This window comes from Leopardus geoffroyi, chromosome A2 (assembly GCF_018350155.1).
Source record: "Leopardus geoffroyi isolate Oge1 chromosome A2, O.geoffroyi_Oge1_pat1.0, whole genome shotgun sequence".
Classification (NCBI taxonomy): domain Eukaryota; kingdom Metazoa; phylum Chordata; class Mammalia; order Carnivora; family Felidae; genus Leopardus; species Leopardus geoffroyi.
The window spans coordinates 2656417-2673408 of NC_059331.1; the positions used below are offsets into that span (position 1 = coordinate 2656417).

The 16992-nt window shown below is 61.6% G+C and overlaps 3 protein-coding genes across 5 annotated transcripts in view; 1 reads left to right on the forward strand and 2 right to left on the reverse strand.

The window, feature by feature from the left end:
- The window catches only part of LOC123605091 (small integral membrane protein 24-like), a 5006-nt gene extending 2914 nt beyond the window's left edge, over nucleotides 1-2092 (reverse strand). The window contains exons 1-3 of the mRNA XM_045491450.1: nucleotides 1373-2092; nucleotides 856-967; nucleotides 525-584 (exon numbers count right to left, since the gene is read on the reverse strand). Of these exons, the coding sequence (XP_045347406.1) occupies nucleotides 525-584; nucleotides 856-967; nucleotides 1373-1439 (239 nt within the window). The 5' untranslated portion in view covers nucleotides 1440-2092. The remainder of the gene's footprint in view (nucleotides 1-524; nucleotides 585-855; nucleotides 968-1372) is intronic.
- A 631-nt stretch (nucleotides 2093-2723) lies between these two features.
- LOC123605089 lies at nucleotides 2724-4470 on the reverse strand. Its single transcript, XM_045491447.1, has 2 exons — nucleotides 3368-4470; nucleotides 2724-3216 (listed from the first exon to the last, which is right to left on the reverse strand). The coding sequence occupies exons 1-2, from the start codon at nucleotides 3666-3668 to the stop codon at nucleotides 2978-2980; spliced, it is 540 nt and encodes a 179-aa protein (XP_045347403.1). The 5' UTR covers nucleotides 3669-4470; the 3' UTR covers nucleotides 2724-2977.
- A 2469-nt stretch (nucleotides 4471-6939) lies between these two features.
- On the forward strand, nucleotides 6940-16518 carry DOHH (deoxyhypusine hydroxylase). 3 transcript variants are annotated; one of them, XM_045491446.1, is made up of 6 exons: nucleotides 6940-7051; nucleotides 7391-7481; nucleotides 10593-10930; nucleotides 13165-13241; nucleotides 14448-14688; nucleotides 15791-16518. In XM_045491446.1, the coding sequence occupies exons 3-6, from the start codon at nucleotides 10657-10659 to the stop codon at nucleotides 16108-16110; spliced, it is 912 nt and encodes a 303-aa protein (XP_045347402.1). In that variant the 5' UTR covers nucleotides 6940-7051; nucleotides 7391-7481; nucleotides 10593-10656; the 3' UTR covers nucleotides 16111-16518. The 3 variants fall into 3 exon arrangements, with proteins under 3 accessions (XP_045347402.1, XP_045347401.1, XP_045347400.1); XM_045491445.1 differs by having other exon boundaries at nucleotides 7391-7451; XM_045491444.1 differs by lacking the exon at nucleotides 7391-7481 and having other exon boundaries at nucleotides 6941-7051.
- The last annotated feature ends 474 nt before the right edge of the window (nucleotides 16519-16992 follow it).

The following is a 16992-nucleotide window of genomic DNA, read 5'->3' on the forward strand; positions in this document are numbered from 1 at the left end:
ACTGAGTCCGGGAGAGTCACCCACGACAAACCGCACGCTTGTGCACAGACACCTACACAATCCCACACCACCGTCTTGTTCAACACATATTTGCCAAGTGCCTACTGGGTGCCGAGCACTGGGCACACAGCCGGGATTGAAGCTAAGTTCTATTCATCAGTTGGAAGCTACCGTGTAGGGTCAAGAAGGCGGTAAGTGACTAAGAGAATTTCAGCTGGTGTTAAATGCAAAGAAAAACGCACAGCTACGGGACACAGAGCGTCAGGAGAGCTGGTAGTCAGGGTGGGCTTCTGTGAGGAAGAAAGATCTGAGCAGGGACTGAAGGAGGAGCCAGCCGGAAGACACGGCAAAAGGTGTTCCAATCGGCGAGAACAGTAGGTGCAAAGGCCCTGGGGCGGGAATGTGCTTGCAGTGTTCAAGAGCCGGAGGTCATCTGTGCCCACCCGTGCCTCCCCACCCCCGGAGAGGGCGCACACAGACCCCCTGCCCCCGCACACAGCCACCCACGTTCACACAGGCGGTACCTCAGGTCCACATCCTGGTTGGTCTCTATTCTGAACCTGGGCTCCCCCTCATCCTCAGCCCTGTAGGAGAGAGAGAAACGGGACGGGGGGAGGTGAGGGGGGGTGAAGGGCAGGAGGTAGGGAGACCCTGGGCCCCTCTGCCGTGAGCTGGGGCTCACGAACTACAGAAAGGAAGGCCGGTGTCCTGGATTGTGAGGTGGGGGTCTGAGCAGCGACAGGGAAATGGGGAGACAGGAGAAGGGACCAGAGAGAGGCCGAGAGGGGGAGGGGTGCCCAGCACTTTGGGACGGGGAGGGGACGGGGACAAGGGAGCGGGGAGAGGGGCTCCCACCTCACTTTGGAGCACCAGATGCGGTTGGCCAGCATGAGGAGGAAGACGATAAACAGGAATCCCACGACGGCTGCCAGGCCCACCAGCCAGGGCTTCAGGTGACGCTGCGCGGCTGTCCGAAGGTGGGGCAGGTGGGACTCAGAGATGGGGAGGCCGGGGGCCTGGCCCCCGAGAGGGGAGAGGGGAGCGGTGCTGGGGGTGCTCAAGCAGATGGGGTCTTGGAAAGGGGCTGGGTTTCAGAGACGGGCTCTAGAGACCAGGAGGGGGCTAGGGGCTGTGACAGGCAGGATTGGCCTCAGGGATGGGGAGGGAGGCCCAGAGGGAGTGGAGGGGCTGGGGGAGGGGGGGGCGCTCCAAGAGGGGCCGGGCCCCATTCCTCATCTCCCTGCCCCCTCCTCTCAGAGGCCTCAGGTCCTCATCATGAAAAATGGGGAGAAGGTGAGCCTTTGGATGAGCCCATCCCACAACCGCTCCCCACCACTCCCCCCGCCACCCCGGGGCCAGGGCACAGCCCTACCCTCCTGAGCCTCGGCAGGTGACAGGAGCAGGGCGCTGAGCAGGAAAAGGGTCTCCAGGGTCCCCATGGCCGCGGAGGAGCCAGCAGCAAGGCACAGTCAAGGTCAGGCCCGGTCTAGGCCCTGCCCAGCCCTGGATACAGCGGCAGGCGGGCCCAGGGGTGGGGCAGGCCCAGACCCGGAGGGGGCCCTCCCTCCTCCCCTCCCCACCGGGAGGTCAGACTCTGGACCTGAAATAACAATTAACACAGGGAGTCCAGCCCCCTCCACCCTGGGCCCTGCCCCAGGACCCAGCCTCCAGGCTCCCAGGCTCCCTGCGGCAGGGGCCCGGCTGCGATGGGCCTCCACGCGTCGCTATGTCTCCGTCTCCGAACTCCCCACAAAATGTTATGCCCCCATGTCGTAGAGAAGCTCGAGGAGGCCAGGAGCACAGAGGTCACACGGAAATTTCGCGAGCTGGGATCTGAACCCCGGTCACCCAGAGCCAAGGCTGGGATGAGCACAGGGACAGGAGGTGACGGGCCGCGTGCCCACCGGGCATCTCCAAACCCACCCACGCCCTGCTGGCTGGAGAATGGGTCAACCAGGCAGCTGATGACTCAGGGTCCAGGCTCTCCTGCCCGTCAACCTTGGTCCCCGGGGCTGATTAGATAGGGGACCCTGCCCAAGCGAGGGAGTGCTGCAGCCCAGCTGCCATGGGACAGCCACGGCCTGGGCACGTGGCAGGAGGCCTGGAGTGGGGGCCTCTGCAGGGCCCTGGGGGGGGGGGGGCGGGGGGCACTGGGGGATAACAGCGTCATTGCACATGGCCTTATGGAGGACCTATGCATCCCTGGGGCCTCCTCCCTCCCTGCCGTCTGACTATAGACTACAGGCCACCCAGCGGAGCGGTGGAGTTCAGAGCGAGCCCACCCCGACCACCCAGGCGGTACGTATGAAGCCCCTACTGTGTGCCCTATTCTCTGCAAAGCTCAGACGGGAGGGAGGAAGCCTCAGGCACTGTCCTCCGGGAATTCTCGGGTTAGCTGGGAAGTCAGGACCCCCCCCCCGCCCCCCAGGGACCGGCAGATCGAGCGGGGCCCAGCAGCAGAGCCTGGGAAGGAGGCCGGGGTGGGGACCGAGCAGATCCGGAGGACCAGGGGCAGAACCCCGCCTTGGGGCTTCTGCTTCCGAAGGCAGGTCACAGAACCGGCCTCTGGCCACGAAAAAGTTCTCTCTGCTGCAAGCAAGTCCTGTCTGGGCTTCGTGCCTCCATTGTCCCATCTGTTAAATGGGGGCAAGTGAGTCCTGCCCGCGAGGATCACAGGGAAAAGGCTCACCGAGCACAACAGCAGGCACAGGCTAAGCACTAGGTCATGGTTAGCCACCATTATCACTCTTTCAAAAACATCTTCTTGGTGGAGGCCGGGCGGGATTAGGCTCTGGGGCCAAGGGGGAAACAGGCGGGAAGTGCCCACCACTGGGAGACCTGCCCGCCGAGAACGAGAACATTCTGTGCCAAGACAGGGCAGATCAGTGGAACAAGGGGTCCCGCGCGCCCAAGTCGAGGCTACACAACCGCCAGAGGGGTTCAAACCCGGTGCCCGGGCCGGAGGGCAGGGCCCAGCTCAGTTCAGCCTCCAGAAGGAGCTTCGGCCAGGGGGGTCCTTGAAGGCAATCGAAGGGCGGCGGGGAGCCCCGGCGGAGGCTTCTGCGGGGGCTGCGTCGGTGCCCCCGCCAGGGTCCTCGTCGCCCCGCCAGGCCAGGGCCAGCTGCAGATCGAGCTCCTCCAGATCCTCCCCCTCCAGGCTCGGGCGCAGCTCCTGGGGGGCATCCTCCTGGTCTGGCTTCGGGCCAAAGGCCCAGTCTGCGGTAGGACGCTGGTGAGGAGCCCCCCGGGGCCCCGTCTGCCCTCCGCCCCCTGCCTGGCTACAAGAGGCCCTTGTCCCCGCCCCCCCCCCCGCCCCGGGGTGGCCCAGCACTGCCCCCAGCCAGGCCCGTGGTGGGTAGCGGCTCACCGGCCAGGTCGTGGGCGAGGTCCTTGATGAGATGCCCCACAATGGCGTAGGCCACGGCCACCACCAGGAATGCCGCAAGCAGCAGATACAGCACATACCTGGGCAGGCGGATGGCATCCAGGGGCGGCGGGCGGTACTCCTCGTAGAGCGGTGGGGCCGGGCTCCAGCCCTCCATCCCCTCCTCGACCGCCAGCCCCGGCATGGTGGCCACCCGCAGCAGGAGAGGCCTGGAGGTGACCCGCGCGGCGGAAATATTAAGGGGCTTTGGGTAAGAGGATTGGGGCTCCTTCGAGGCCACCATCTGTCTGGATTAATCACAGCGCAAATCGCTTCCGCCCGCTGTGCTCCCCCCCCCCCCCCCCGCCCTCGTTCAGCTCCTGCCAACCTGGCTGGTGCTCTGAATGTCCATCCCGACCTCAGGGCCTTTGCTCCAGCTGTCCTGGGAAATTCCCTGGCCTCATGGAGCTGACATTCAAGACGAGGGGACAGATGTTGAGAAAAACAGGGCCTTAGAGTAAACGATGTATTGGGTTAGAACGTGCAGAGCCGTGCTGGGATGGGGGGGGGCGGTCTATGGGGTTGGGACTACTAAGGGGAGTGAAAGCTTAAAATATGGTAGCTAAGGCCATATGGAGGTGCATGTGAGCAGAAACCCGGAGGAGGAAGAGAACCAGGTATGAGAGTGCCAGAGGGAACAGCAGTCCGGGCAGAGGGCATAGCACGTGCAAAGGCCCTGGGGCAGGACCTGCCTGGGATACTGGAGAAGAGCGAGGAGGCCCATTTGACTGGAGCAGACTGAGTGAGGGGGAGAGAGGGAGAAGGGGAGGACAAGGAGGGGTCTGGGGCAGACCATGGAGGGCCTTGGGGGCGGTGGGGAGAATCTGGGCTTTTACCCTGAGGGAGGTGGCAGTCCTGGAGGGCTGTGGGCAGGGGAGGGCGGGACCTGACTCAGGTGTTCACAGGCGCCCTCTCGTGGCTGCTGCGGGGAGGACGGACCGCGAGGGGAGAGGACAGGCTGGAAGGGACTGCTGGGGTCCAGCTGAGTGACGGTGGGGGCTGGGCGCCCCTGGAGGCAGAGGAGAGGCTTTTTTCCAACTTTTCTTCTTGCCATTACAAATTATTTTCCAACTTCAGGACTTTCTTCCAACTTTTCTTCTTGCCATTACAAATTATGTTGCAACAGGCGCTTCTTTTCCACCTTTCAAAGTGAAAACACTTTTCGTATGTTTCACTTCCAAACGTTTATTATTTTTTAAAGTTTATTTATTTATCGTGAGAGAGAGAGGAAGCGCGTATGAGTAGGGGCAGAGAGAGAGAGAGAGAGGAAGCGAGAGAATCCCCAGCAGGCTCCGCACCATCAGCACGGAGCCTGATGCGGGGCTCAAACTCATGAACTGTGAGATCGTGAGGTGAGCCCAAGTCGGACGCTAAACCGGCTGAGCCCCCCTGGCGCCCCTGACTTTGAAATTTTTCATTTTGTTAATGTTTTTATTTCTTTTTGAGACGGAGAGAGACAGAGCATGAGCAGAGGAGGGGGAGAGAGAGAGGGAGACACAGAGTCCGAAGCAGGCTCCAGGCCCTGAGCTGTCAGCACAGAGCCCGACGCGGGGCTCGAACTCACGGACCGCGAGATCATGACCTGAGCTGAAGTCGGACGCTTAACCCACTGAGTCCCCCAGGCGCCCCTGACTTTGAAATTTTTAAATGCTGGGAATAGTAGTCCGCCTTTTCCCTGCCACCCATCGTTCCGGTGAAAACTTGCAAATGTATACAAAAGTTTAGGTTAGGGGGTGTCTGGGTGACTCAGTGCATTAAGTGGCCAACTCTTGATTTTGGCGCACGTCATGATCTCACGGTTCGGGAGACTGAGCCTCAAGTCAGGCTCTGCTCTGGCAGCACAGAGCCTGCTTGGGATTCTCTCTCTGTCTCTCTACCCTCCCCCACTTGTGCTATTTGTCAAGAAAATAAATAAACACCTTTTTCAAAAAAAAAATAAAAGTTTAAAGAATTGTACAGTTAACTGTCATATGCCCACCATCCACTTTCCCCAGTTAACATACGGCTGTATCTGCCACAAAAGGACACATCCCGCATGATCCCACTCGCTGGAGGTCCCTAGGCGGATAACATCCAAAGAGACAAAAAATACAATCGAGGTTACCAGGGCCTGAGGCTCCTGGGAATAATTCTCCTGTGAACACGGGTATACAATTACCTGTTTGAGTGTATATCTTAGATATATATCTAAGAGCAGAACTGTTGGGCCGTATGGTATGTTTAACTTTTTGAGGAATACTATACTGTTTGGACATAACTGCTTAAAAGCTTGCTTTGTCTTGTGTGGACAGCATCCTGCTGACAGCCAGTGGTAGTCTGGACTCTCACGGGGGCAGGAAAGATGAGGAAAAAGTGACGGGATTCCGACCCTATTTCAGACCTTGGGTGGATAGGATGGGAAGGTAAGAATGACATCCAGGTACTGGTGAGAAACCTCGTACTTATCCTGGAGAGCGCTCTTGCTCCGAAACTCCATATCCAATCCTTCCTCAAATCCTGTTTGCCCTGCCTCCAAAATTAATTCAGGGGAGCCTGGTTGGCTCAGCGAGTGTCGTGCGCCACTCTTGATCTCGGGGGTGTGAGTTCCAGCCCCACGTTTGGGTGTAGAAATTACTTAAAATCTCTAAAAAAAAAAAAAAATCATAATAAAAATAAACAAAATTAATCCAGAATCTGAGTACTTCTGGTCTCTTTGCTTCCACCCTCCTAATATCTATTTTCTGCCTACCAGTCCAAAAAAGCCTGTTCAGAATGTCCCTGATTAGAACACTTCTGTGGCTTCTCATGTGTCAGAGTGAAGCCAAGTCCTTCTTCTGTCTGGGCGGCTCTATCCCCAAACATCCCCACGGCTCCTTCCCGCACTCATATAAGTCATCGCCTCGGTCTGTGGCCACTCCCCCTAAGACTTCACACCCCACACATACACCTTGCTTGAATACTTTGTTCCCCTTAACACGCGTCACGATCTAACATGTATTTTATTTATTTCCTGTCTGTCTCCCTCAGACAACCAGGCTGGGAGATTTACGAAGTTTTGGATTGCAGGCTGTCTTGTCCTCAGCCTCCATTAGCCATTTGTTACGCGAGCGATGAACTACTTGACCGCGTGGGGGAAAGGACGCGAACCCTCCCCTCCCGAGCTCGCGTCCAGCCCCCTGAAGCCACTGGCCCCGCCCCCAGGACTTGGCCACGCCCCAGGAGCGCCGCGCAGGTGCCGTTGCTAGCCGGCCCCGGGCTCCGGCCTGAATCGGCACAAACCATTTCCACTGACCGAAGCGGGTGGGGAGGCCGGAGAGAATCTCTTCCGGGGAAAGAATGAAGGTTGCCCTTGCCCTTCCCTGAGGGATGTCCGTAGACTCCATCCGGTGTTGAAGTGTGAGCTGTGGCCCAGGCGCCGACTCATGCTTCCAGACCTCTCTCCCGCCGCGGAGACTTTGACTGGAACTCCCCCCGAGGGCTGTGTTGGTGCCGTCCGGGCCGGTCACGTGGGCGGGAAGATGGCGGCTCCCGGAGCACGCTGCGAGCGTCGCGGTTGGTGAGACGCGGGTGGCGGCGGAGGGAGCGGGCGGGCTCGGCGTTCCTTGTCTCCCGGAAGATCGCTCGGGCGTTCTGGCAGCAGAGAGCGCGGTACGTGGCCGCGGCCTGGCGGGCGGGCACGGGGAGGACGTCGCGGGTGGGGGTCCAGTCTCTGGGATTCGTTGCTTGGGGGGCGGGGGGGGGGGAGTCGAGGGGCCTCCTCCTGAGGGGTTTAGAGTCCGGGCGAACTCTTTCCCCGGGTTGCGGGGTCCTTGTCGCCGGAGATCCCTTCGTTGGGGGGAGCCAGGGGGCTGGAGCGTGCTCGGGGTTCCCATATCGGGCGACCCCTTTCTCGAGATTTCTGGGCGATCCAGCGGCGCGAGGGATCCAGTACTTGGGGACCCGCGTAGACAGATCTTGAGGCATCCAGTTCCTCGGGTTCTCTTCCAGGGGGAGGGAACCTGCGAGCAGCCCCGAGGGAATCCCTTCCTGGAGGAGCGTTGATTACCAGGTATCTTTTTGTTGGGAATTCTTGGTTTAGGTAGGTCGGGGATGGGGGGGCGGAGGGTTGAGGATCCTCGTCTCCTCTCCCTCCATGCCTTACTAATCCATCGTGTCTTCTTCTAAGAGGCTTTCACGGGGGCGAGCGGATTCCCGGATTCCGCCTTGGTTGGGGGCTGATCCCCTCAACCCCGCGCCCACACCCTTGCCCCCGCTTCCCACTGAAAAATGGGCCGCAAGTATGATTTGCGGGCTTTCCAGGTGGCTTGGGGCGCCCTCCTGAGCACAGAAGTGGGTTTGGGGCTCCCTGCAGGAATATTCAACAGTAGCTCTGGTTTGTCCAAGGGCCCATTAAGTGCCAGCAATTGTGGGAGGTGCTCTACGAGCATCGCTCCATTGGGTCCTTGTGCCCCTTCTACCCATCTTACGAATGATGCAGATTTACGCCGGGCGTGAAGTGCCTAGTACGATGCCTGGTGCGCAGGAGACGTTCGGTTCATTCAACAACTAAGGATTGGGCACCTCCTACCATGGTGACCGATCCCGTGCTAGGCCTTGGGGACGTAGCAGTGAACAAAACAGTATATATACCTGGGTCCGTCCGCGTGTGCGTGTGGTACAGATTTATCTTTATTTATGTATAAAGTCCCGTCTTGGTGGCGCCGACTTTCTAGTAAGAAACAGATGAGTGAAATGTACTGGACGCCAGGTGCTGTTTAGAGGCCGCGGGGAACACTGAAAGCCACAAGGAGCAGAAGTGCAGGGCGGTGGAGGGTTTGCGTTGTTAAAGCTGGGTGCTCAGGGGATTCCTGCGTGTACTTTAATATCTGAACAGAGACTGGAAGGAAACCCGGCTCGTGAGCTGCTAACAGTTGTATTCCAAATGAGGAAGCCAAGCCCGGAGACTTTTGCCCCAGCTCAGGTCTTGTCCTATTTTGTCTTCACGTTCCTCTCCCGTAGCTGAGCCGCCTTGTTGGCCAGATCTCCCCTCATTCCCAGGCATCTGAGGACGCTCGGGATGAGGAGGCCATGAAGGGCCCTCTCCAGGTGTCTTGAGGGCGACCCCGCACGGACTGGGAGGCAGGAGTCCTGGGTCCTGTTTGGGGACCCCAGACAAGTCGCTGCTCGTCTGTGTAGAAGAGAGTCAGATCTCATGGCCCCTAAGGCCTTGCCAGCTCCCTGGCTCCTGGTTTCTGTGGTCTCTGGTGGTCCTTATTTCAAGGTGTCCCCTCCTTCGAGGGTCATTCCACACTCAGGCAGCCACACCTCCCTCATGAAGCCGGGTCAGCCCTGCCGACGCTGCAGGGAACCGGAAGGCCACGCAGCACGCCAAGGCTTGGCAGGGAACCGGAAGGCCACGCAGCACGCCAAGGCTTGCTTTACAAAGCGTCTGCAGGTCTTCGTTGATCTGGACGGTGGAGAGGGAGCCCCTCCTCCCAGCCCAGCCCAGCCCATCCATTCGGCATAACAATTGTGGTTTAGAACTTGACTCTGGAGCCCGGCTACCTGGATGCATAACTCCTTACGCGGTTCCTAAGCGAGTTATTAACCTCTCGGCTTCTGCCCTCTCGCCCGTAAAAGGGTGACAGTCCTAGTGCCTGTCTCATAGTTTTATGGGGAGAATCACAGGAGCTCACGAATGTAGGGGGCTTAGAAGAGGTGCCTGCCGGGCGCCTGGGTGGCTCGGTCGGTTGGGCGTCCGACTTCAGCCAGGTCACGATCTCGCGGTCCGTGAGTTCGAGCCCCGCGTCGGGCTCTGGGCTGACGGCTCGGAGCCTGGAGCCTGTTTCCGATTCTGATTCTGTGTCTCCCTCTCTCTCTGCCCCTCCCCCGTTCATGCTCTGTCTCTCTCTGTCTCAAAAATAAATAAATGTTAAGAAAAAAAAATTAAAAGAGAAAAAAAGAAGAAGTTTCTGCCACAGAGCAGATGCTCCGTGCACGTCAGCCGCTGTTACGGGGAGGGCTGTTGGTTTCATTGAGGGCCTACTGTGTGCTGGGGGGTTTAGTGGTGACCAAGATAGACTCGGTCCCTGCCTTCAGAGTTCTGTGACGGGTAAGACCAGCCATAGCAGCTAAACTGGTAAACATCTTACGCGATGTCTAGTAGTGGTAAGTGCTTTGAAGAAAAGTGAAACAAGGGAAAGGAACAACAGTGAAGACTGTGACCCGGGAAGGCTTCCCTGAGGAGGTGACATTTGAGACCCACAAAGTGAGAGCATGAGCATGGGAGGCATCTGGGAAAGAGTGTTCCTGGGGAAGAGAACAGGTCCGTGCAAAGGTCCTGGGGCAGGACTGGGCCTGGCCTGTTGGAGGAACAGCCAGGAGGCCTCTGTGGCTGGAGCAGAGTGAGCGAGGGGGTGGAGGGGGAGAGGAGGGAGGGCTGGCAGGGGTCAAGGTAGGTCATGCAGGGCCTTGGGGACCGTCAGGGGGTTTGGAATCATAAGGTGCCATAGGAGGGGGATACAGGACAGTGACCTGGTGCAGCTTTCACACCCCGTACTCAGCAGCTTTAAGCAGCAGCAGACTCACACCGTTGCCCGGAGCCAGGCATCTGGGCCTGGTAGCTTCTGGCTCCGACCTCTCGTGAGGTTGCGGTCAGGGTACCCGCTGGGGCCGCCTCGGCTGCAGGAGCTGCTCCCGGCCTCCTGCTCTCACGTGACAATTGGCCAGAGGCCTCGGTCCCTCGCCCCGCGAGCCCCTACGTGGGGCTGATGAAACCTCTCCGTGGCTGGCTTCCCCCAGCGCGGGCAAGGAGGATGCCGCAGCGTCTCTCATGGCCTGCCCTCGGGGGTCCCCGTCGTCCCTTCCGTGTCCCGTTGTTCAGCCCTTCCGGTGTGAGAGGGGCCGCACGGAGTGGGGATCGCGGGGGGCTGTGTTGGCCACCCACCACCGTGGTCCCTCCGGCTACGGCGTGGAGCGCAGACCGGCAGAGGTCCTTGCCGGTACAGAGGCAAGAGGCCCAGAGAGGGAAAGTGACTTAACGGAAGGCCGCGCAGCAAGTAGACAGGGCCAGACCCTGGCTTTCAACCCAGACGTCCAGGCTGGTCGGCCGGTACGAATCCACCCCACCCGGACCCTAACTCTTAAGTGCACAAGTTCACGGGCGGGCGGAAGACGCCTCTCACCTGGGCTCTCGGTTTTCTGCACGTAGGTTCTTGTGCCCCACGGTCCCCAGCTTCGCCCCCGGCGGGGCTGCCGAGGAAGGCGGCGGCGCCATGGTGACCGAGCAGGAGGTGGAGGCGGTGGGGCGCACGCTGGTGGACCCCCAGCAGCCCTTGCAGGCCCGCTTCAGGGCGCTCTTCACCCTTCGCGGGCTCGGCGGCCCGGGCGCCATCACCTGGATCAGCCAGGCCTTCGGCGACGAGTCTGCCCTGCTCAAGCACGAGCTGGCCTACTGCCTGGGCCAGATGCAGGACTCCCGGGCCATCCCCGTGCTCCTGGACGTGCTGCGTGACACCCGCCAGGAGCCCATGGTGCGCCACGAGGCCGGTGAGTGGCCAGGGCAAGGGCGCCTGGCCTTCACCCCGCCTGCTGTTTCCCTTCTGCCTCGGTGTCCCCGCCCCCCCGCGGCCCCCCGTGTGATCTAGCGGAACTCTGCACGCTGGGTCCGCGAAGGGTGGGTAAAGTCTCCAGCCCACCCCCACCCCCACCCCCACCCCGGGCCGGACAGACTCCGTCACCGGACTCAACTGTGCCACGGTGCGTAAAGCCGCCGTAAACTAGGGGCGTGGCCACGTGCAGGTGCACCCTGATGGACGCTGAGGTTTGAAGTTCGCGTCATTTTCACGTGGGGAAATAGCGTCCTCTTGATTTGCAGTTTGTTTATTTGGAGAGAGACAGAGAGAGCGCGAGCAGGGGAGGGGCAGAGAGAGAGGGAGAATCCCAAGCAGGCTCCAGGCTCGGCACAGAGCCCGACGCTGGGCTGGATCCCACAAACTGTGAAAACCTGACCTGAGTCGACGTGTGGAGCTGGAGGCGTAACCTAAGCCTGAGCCACCCCGCTGTCCCTCGTCCCTTTGATTTAAAAGAAAGCGATTTGGGGCGCCTGGGTGGCTCAGGCGGTTAAGCATCAGACTTCAGCTCAGGTCGCGATCTCACAGTTCGTGACTTCGAGCCCCGCGTCGGGCTGTCTGCTCTCTGTGTGGAGCCCACTTCAGATCCTCTGTCTCCCTCTCTCCCTGCCCCTCCCCGGCTTGCACGTGCGTGCTCCCTCTCTCAAAAATAAATAAAAACGTTTAACAAAAAAAAAAATTTTTTTTTTTTTGAGAAAGACATTTAAAAACATAAAAACCATTCTCTGCTGATACAAAACCAGGTGGTGAGCTCGCCAGCCTGTGATGTCTCTTTCATGTGTTCGTTTTATTCCCTGGGCCAGTGTTTATTGAGCACCTGCTGTGTACCAGGCCCTCTTACCTCCAGGGCAGCAGGAAACAGGAGGAACGAATAAAATCCTCGGCAAGACTGTGCTGCTGAGGCCTTGCCTCTATAACCAGCGAGCTCATTTGTGGATGGGCACAGGGCGGCTGTTTCCATTTTACTCTTTTAGGTATTTTTAGTGTTCCCCGAAGTGGTCTCTACTTATGCTGAGCTGTCCCCACCCCCACGCTGCCCCTGGTGACGCTCAATGTGCCAGTCGCTATTTCGGTTGGAGCTCTCCTTAACCAAGAGTGCTCTACTCCAAACCTCACCTTTCCCATAAGTCCCGCTATTTTGAGTGTGTGGGAGTGCGGGACACCTCGTCGTGTTATGGAAGTGCTAAGGAGGCGATGACGCAGGGAGCAGGAAGGGGGTGCCAGGGGTGTTGCCCTTTTTAATCAGTGGACAGAGATCTGAGTGAAGGAAGGCAGTTGTCTGGAGAAAAGTGCTTCAGGCACAGGATACAGCCCGAGCAAAGGTCCTGGGGCAGTACCCAGCCTGTTCCTTGGGAGAGTGGCACGGAGGTCCCTGTGGCCGGAGCAGAGTGAGCAAGAGGGAGGAGAGGGGAGGACAGGAAGGGGACAGGGCAGGTTGTGCGGGGCCTTGGGGGCCAAAGGGAGGACTTTAGGTTTTTGCCCTGAAGGAGGTGGGGGCCCTGAAGGGCTGCGGGCAGAGGAGGACGCCCTGACTTGGATTCAGGTCCATTGGGGTGTTCTCGATGGGGGGCAGCATCACACTCTACCAGCCTGCCAAGCGGAGGAGGAGTTGAGTGGGAGCGAGTGTTTGCTGGCCTTGGGTCTCTTCCCACTCAGGGCTTGTGCAGACCCACGGAGACGGTCAGCCTCCTCCAGCCCTGCCTGGGTCCGCTGGCCTTCCTCCCTCATTTCGCCGCCTAGATCCCCCTCCTCCAGGCTCACCCCCACGAACTCTCCTCGCCCGGGTGTCCTTGGAGCTCCATGTGACCCAGTGTCCCCAGGCTATAATGTCACGCTCACCTGTGTCTCCCCATCTAGAGCATGGAGGGGGGAGGGGGGGCTGGGGGAGGTGCACTGGCCCGGGGATCGGGAGAGGTCTCAGCCCAGCTCCAGCCAAGTCCAAATTCAGGGGAAGGGATGCCATTGAGACCACTTGGGGGCCGTGCCCGCTCCGCTCCAGTCCACGGGGCCAGGGTGGGTCACAAGATACATACAGAGCTGTAGGGAGGACGGAGCACAAAGGAGGTGGTGTTGCTGGTGTCGTCCCCCACCCCCGCCCCCGCCCCCGGGGCCTTTCCTACTTTCCTGACCAACAGTGGTTCTTCTTCTCAGGGGAGGCCCTGGGGGCCATCGGGAACCCGGAAGTTCTGGAGGTCCTGAAACAGTACTCCACCGACCCCGTCATCGAGGTAACTAACGCCTGACCCCTCCCGCTCCTGCCTAGACCAGCCTCACCAGGGTTTGCTTGCCAGGGCGACCTCTCCGCCGGGACAAGATCAGAGGGCGGCGGCCAGGGTGGCTGCGGGCTCCTGATTCCCCTGCACAAAACCCACGCTGCCCGGCTGACGCGCCGCGCCTTTCCCGCCCTTCCAGTCCCTCCGCCAGGACCCCTCCGAGCCCACCCACTCTGTCCGCCCCGCGGTCCGTACCCCCCCCCCCCCCCCGCCTGCCTTTCTTCCTTCTTCAGGGAGCGACTTTACTGAGATGTTAACACCATAAGATTCACCTTCCGAAAGTGTGCACTTGAGTGGTTTTTAGAACATCCACAGAGGTGTGCAGCCATCATCTCTCATTCCGGAACATTCCCTCACCCCAAAAGGAGCCCCGCCCCATCAGTAGTCACTCCCCTGCCCCCCAACCTTGTCAGTGTCTCATCTACTTCCTGTGTCCGTGGACGAGCCTGTTCTGGACGTTCATCTGTGGACGTGCGCGTGCGCGATGGACACGTTCATGCGTGCGCGTGCGCGGTGGGCCACGTTTTGTTCGTCTGCTGAGGGACCTTCGGGCCGTTCTCGCTTTTTGGCTGCATGAGCCGTGTTGCCGCGGACACGCGTGTGCAGGTTTCTGTGTGGCCGTGTGTGTTCCTCACTTGGTGCTTCTGTTGTCTGCGTCCCGTACCTCTCCCTCAGTGTCCTCTGGGTACCGGGGGTCAAAGGACCTATTTCGGGCCGGAAGCACTCACGTGTTCCGATGACCTTTAGAATCCCAAGCACCTGCTGCAGCTCGCGGGCCTTGACGAGTCCGGCCTGACCACCTGGGGGCGCACCTCTGACCACCCAGCCTGCTTGCTCTTCCCTGACGTGTCCCACAGGGTCCTGCCTCAGGGCCTTTGCACTGGCCATTCCACCCACCTCACTCTTTCACTCGGTTCTGGCCTCAGCTCCACTCTGATGCCACCTCCTCATTGAGTCTCCTGGTCTTCTGTCCTCCTTGTCACTCACTCCCTGATCGCATAAAGCCCGTGCTGGCCTATGTCCAATCTAGAACGATCATTAACTCCTGCGTCTGTTGCCTCCGGCTTCGGTTAAATCTGGAGCCCCTGAGGTTGGGGAAGGGGCGCCTTCACGTCCACCGTCGTGTCCTCAGTGGCCACCTGTACACCCCTGTCCCCGCAGGTGGCCGAGACGTGCCAGCTGGCTGTCAGGCGGCTGGAGTGGCTGCAGCAGCACAGCGGGGAGCCCGCGGTGGCAGGGCCCTACCTCTCGGTGGACCCGGCCCCTCCCGCTGAGGAGCGCGACGTGGGGCGGCTGCGGGAGGTGCTGCTGGACGAAGGCCAGCCACTCTTCGACCGGTACCGCGCCATGTTCGCCCTGCGCGACGCCGGCGGCGAGGAGGCTGCCCTTGCGCTGGCGGAGGGTGAGTCGGGGCCCGGGGAGGGGGGTGGGGGTCATGGTCAGTGCCCCTCAGTCAGGCTCAGCGGCTGCGGCTGTGACACGGCGCCAGCGTGACCCAGGGCATGTGCGTCCCGGCCCCGGCCCCCGGCGCTTCCCCACGCGAGAACTCATCCTCCGTGGTGGGCGGGCACCCTGACTTCCGGTTCTCCGAGGGAGAAGCCGCGGCCGAGAAAGGCCGAGGTGGTTGCCCGAGGAGACGGCGACTGGCGAGCGGCAGAGTCGCGATCCGATCTGCGGCGGTGTGGCTCCAGGACCCTGAACCCCTTTCTCTCTCCCCTCCCGGCTCTGCAGGCCTCTCCCCGGGCAGCCCCTGGTCCCCCGTGGCCCGATGCCGGGGACGTGCCCCTTGAGGATTTAGAGCCCTCGCAGCCCTCCCATGACTTCCTGTCTGGCAAGGAGACGCCTGGTCATCGCTGTGACCCTGCGTCAGGGGCGGGAGACCCGGCGATGCCGGGCGGGAGCCCAGAGGGGCTCGTGCTGCTTGAGAACGGGGGCCACACAGTCAGGCAGGTGGCCTTGGGCCCTGGCTCCGCCTCGAGGGCGTCTGGTCTTGGGCAGTCACCACCCGTCTCCCGGCTGTGGTTTCCCCATCAGTGTGAAGCATGACCTGTGTGTGGAGTGGGGGCAGGGTGCCCGTGACTGTCCCCTTATTAAACGCTGCAGCGTGTGCGGACGTGCGTACAGGCTCGCAGGTAGCCCTGGACCCCGCCGTCAAGCACGGAATCCAGAGGCAGGGAGAGGCGGGAGCCAGCGGGCCGGGACCCTGGGCCGGGGAAGCCCCCTCCTGCCCGGTCCGCCTTCCTCCTGCCGGAGGAAGCCCGCAGGGAGCCCACCGCCAGGCTGTGCCCTCCGGCCGCTCCTGCCCCCGTGGCCCCACGTCCCTCCCCCTGAGCAGCACTGACCACCTCGAGACGGGGAACCCCCTTTCTCGGTCCTCTCTGCCCTCGGGTGCTCAGCCCTGGGTCCCCGCAGTGCGGGCCGGCGGGCGGGCGGGCGGGGGCGTGGTCACTGGCCTGCCCCGATGGCGCCGCCCAGCCAGTGACCACGCCCCCTCCCGCCCGCAGGCCTGCGCTGTGGCGGCGCCCTCTTCCGCCACGAGATCGGCTATGTCCTGGGCCAGCTGCAGCACGAGGCGGCCGTGCCCCAGCTGGCGGCGACCCTGGCCCGGCCAACCGAGAGCCCCATGGTGCGGCACGAGTGCGCGGAGGCCCTGGGAGCCATCGCCCGGCCCGCCTGCCTGGCCGCCCTGCGGGCCCACGCGGCCGACCCCGAGCGCGTGGTGCGGGAGAGCTGCGAGGTGGCCCTTGACATGTACGACTACGAGACGGGGCCGGCCTTCCAGTACGCGGACGGGCTGGAGCAGCTGCGCACGGCGCCCGCCTAGAGCCGCCGGCGCGCAGCCTCCCTCCCCTGCGGGGCCCTGGGACTCCACACCGCGGCTGCTTATAAACCGAGCTCGTGTGGGTGGGATCTGGCTCCCCGTCCCCCTGGGGCCAGGCTGAGGCGTCCTGTGTCCCCCACTCGGGGGCCTCGCGCGGGGCGGCGGCACCCAGATTTCCGGTCGGGGTGGGATGTCGCGTGGAGCCGGCATCTGAGGGTGCCGGCCGGGGCTGTGGGGTTGCCTTGGCCCAGCTTCTCGAGGAACCGGGGGTGCCGGAAAAGGCGCTGTGGGCAGACCCAGCCGCCTTGGGCCTGGGCCGGGGCTTCTGGCTCCCCAGCCTGGGACTAGGCAGGGAGGGGAGGGACGAGCCCACCCCAGGGTCCAAATGCACTATTAAATTATTTTTGCCAAGACGTGACTCCGCAAGTATGTCGGGGGGTCTGCAGGGCTGCTAGTCGGGGAACCTCTAATGGCGGGGGGGAGGGGGGGGTTGTTGAAGAGCTCAGCTCTGAAATCTGCCCCGCCCCAGGCGCTCCGGGGTCATCTCCGTCCCCGGGGGTAAAGTCAGCCCAGCGGGCCCTCCAGCCTGGCCTCCCCCAGACCCTCATTCTCACCCAGCCCCTGGCGGAGGCAGAGGGGAAGGGGTTTGGGGGCCTGGCTGGGAGCCCAGGCTACGGGTTCTCATCACAGCCCCCCTCCCATTCTCCGTGTGCGGCCTTGAACCACCTGTTTTATGGCGACGAGACGGCTGTAACAGCAGAGCCTAATCTCACGTGGGACACTGTCCACATTCCCGCCGCTGACCTGACCCTCGGTCACCAGCAGCCCTGACACGGGCGGCCGATTTTACCACCCCGACGTCTGCTGCTGCTAGCGCATTTGACG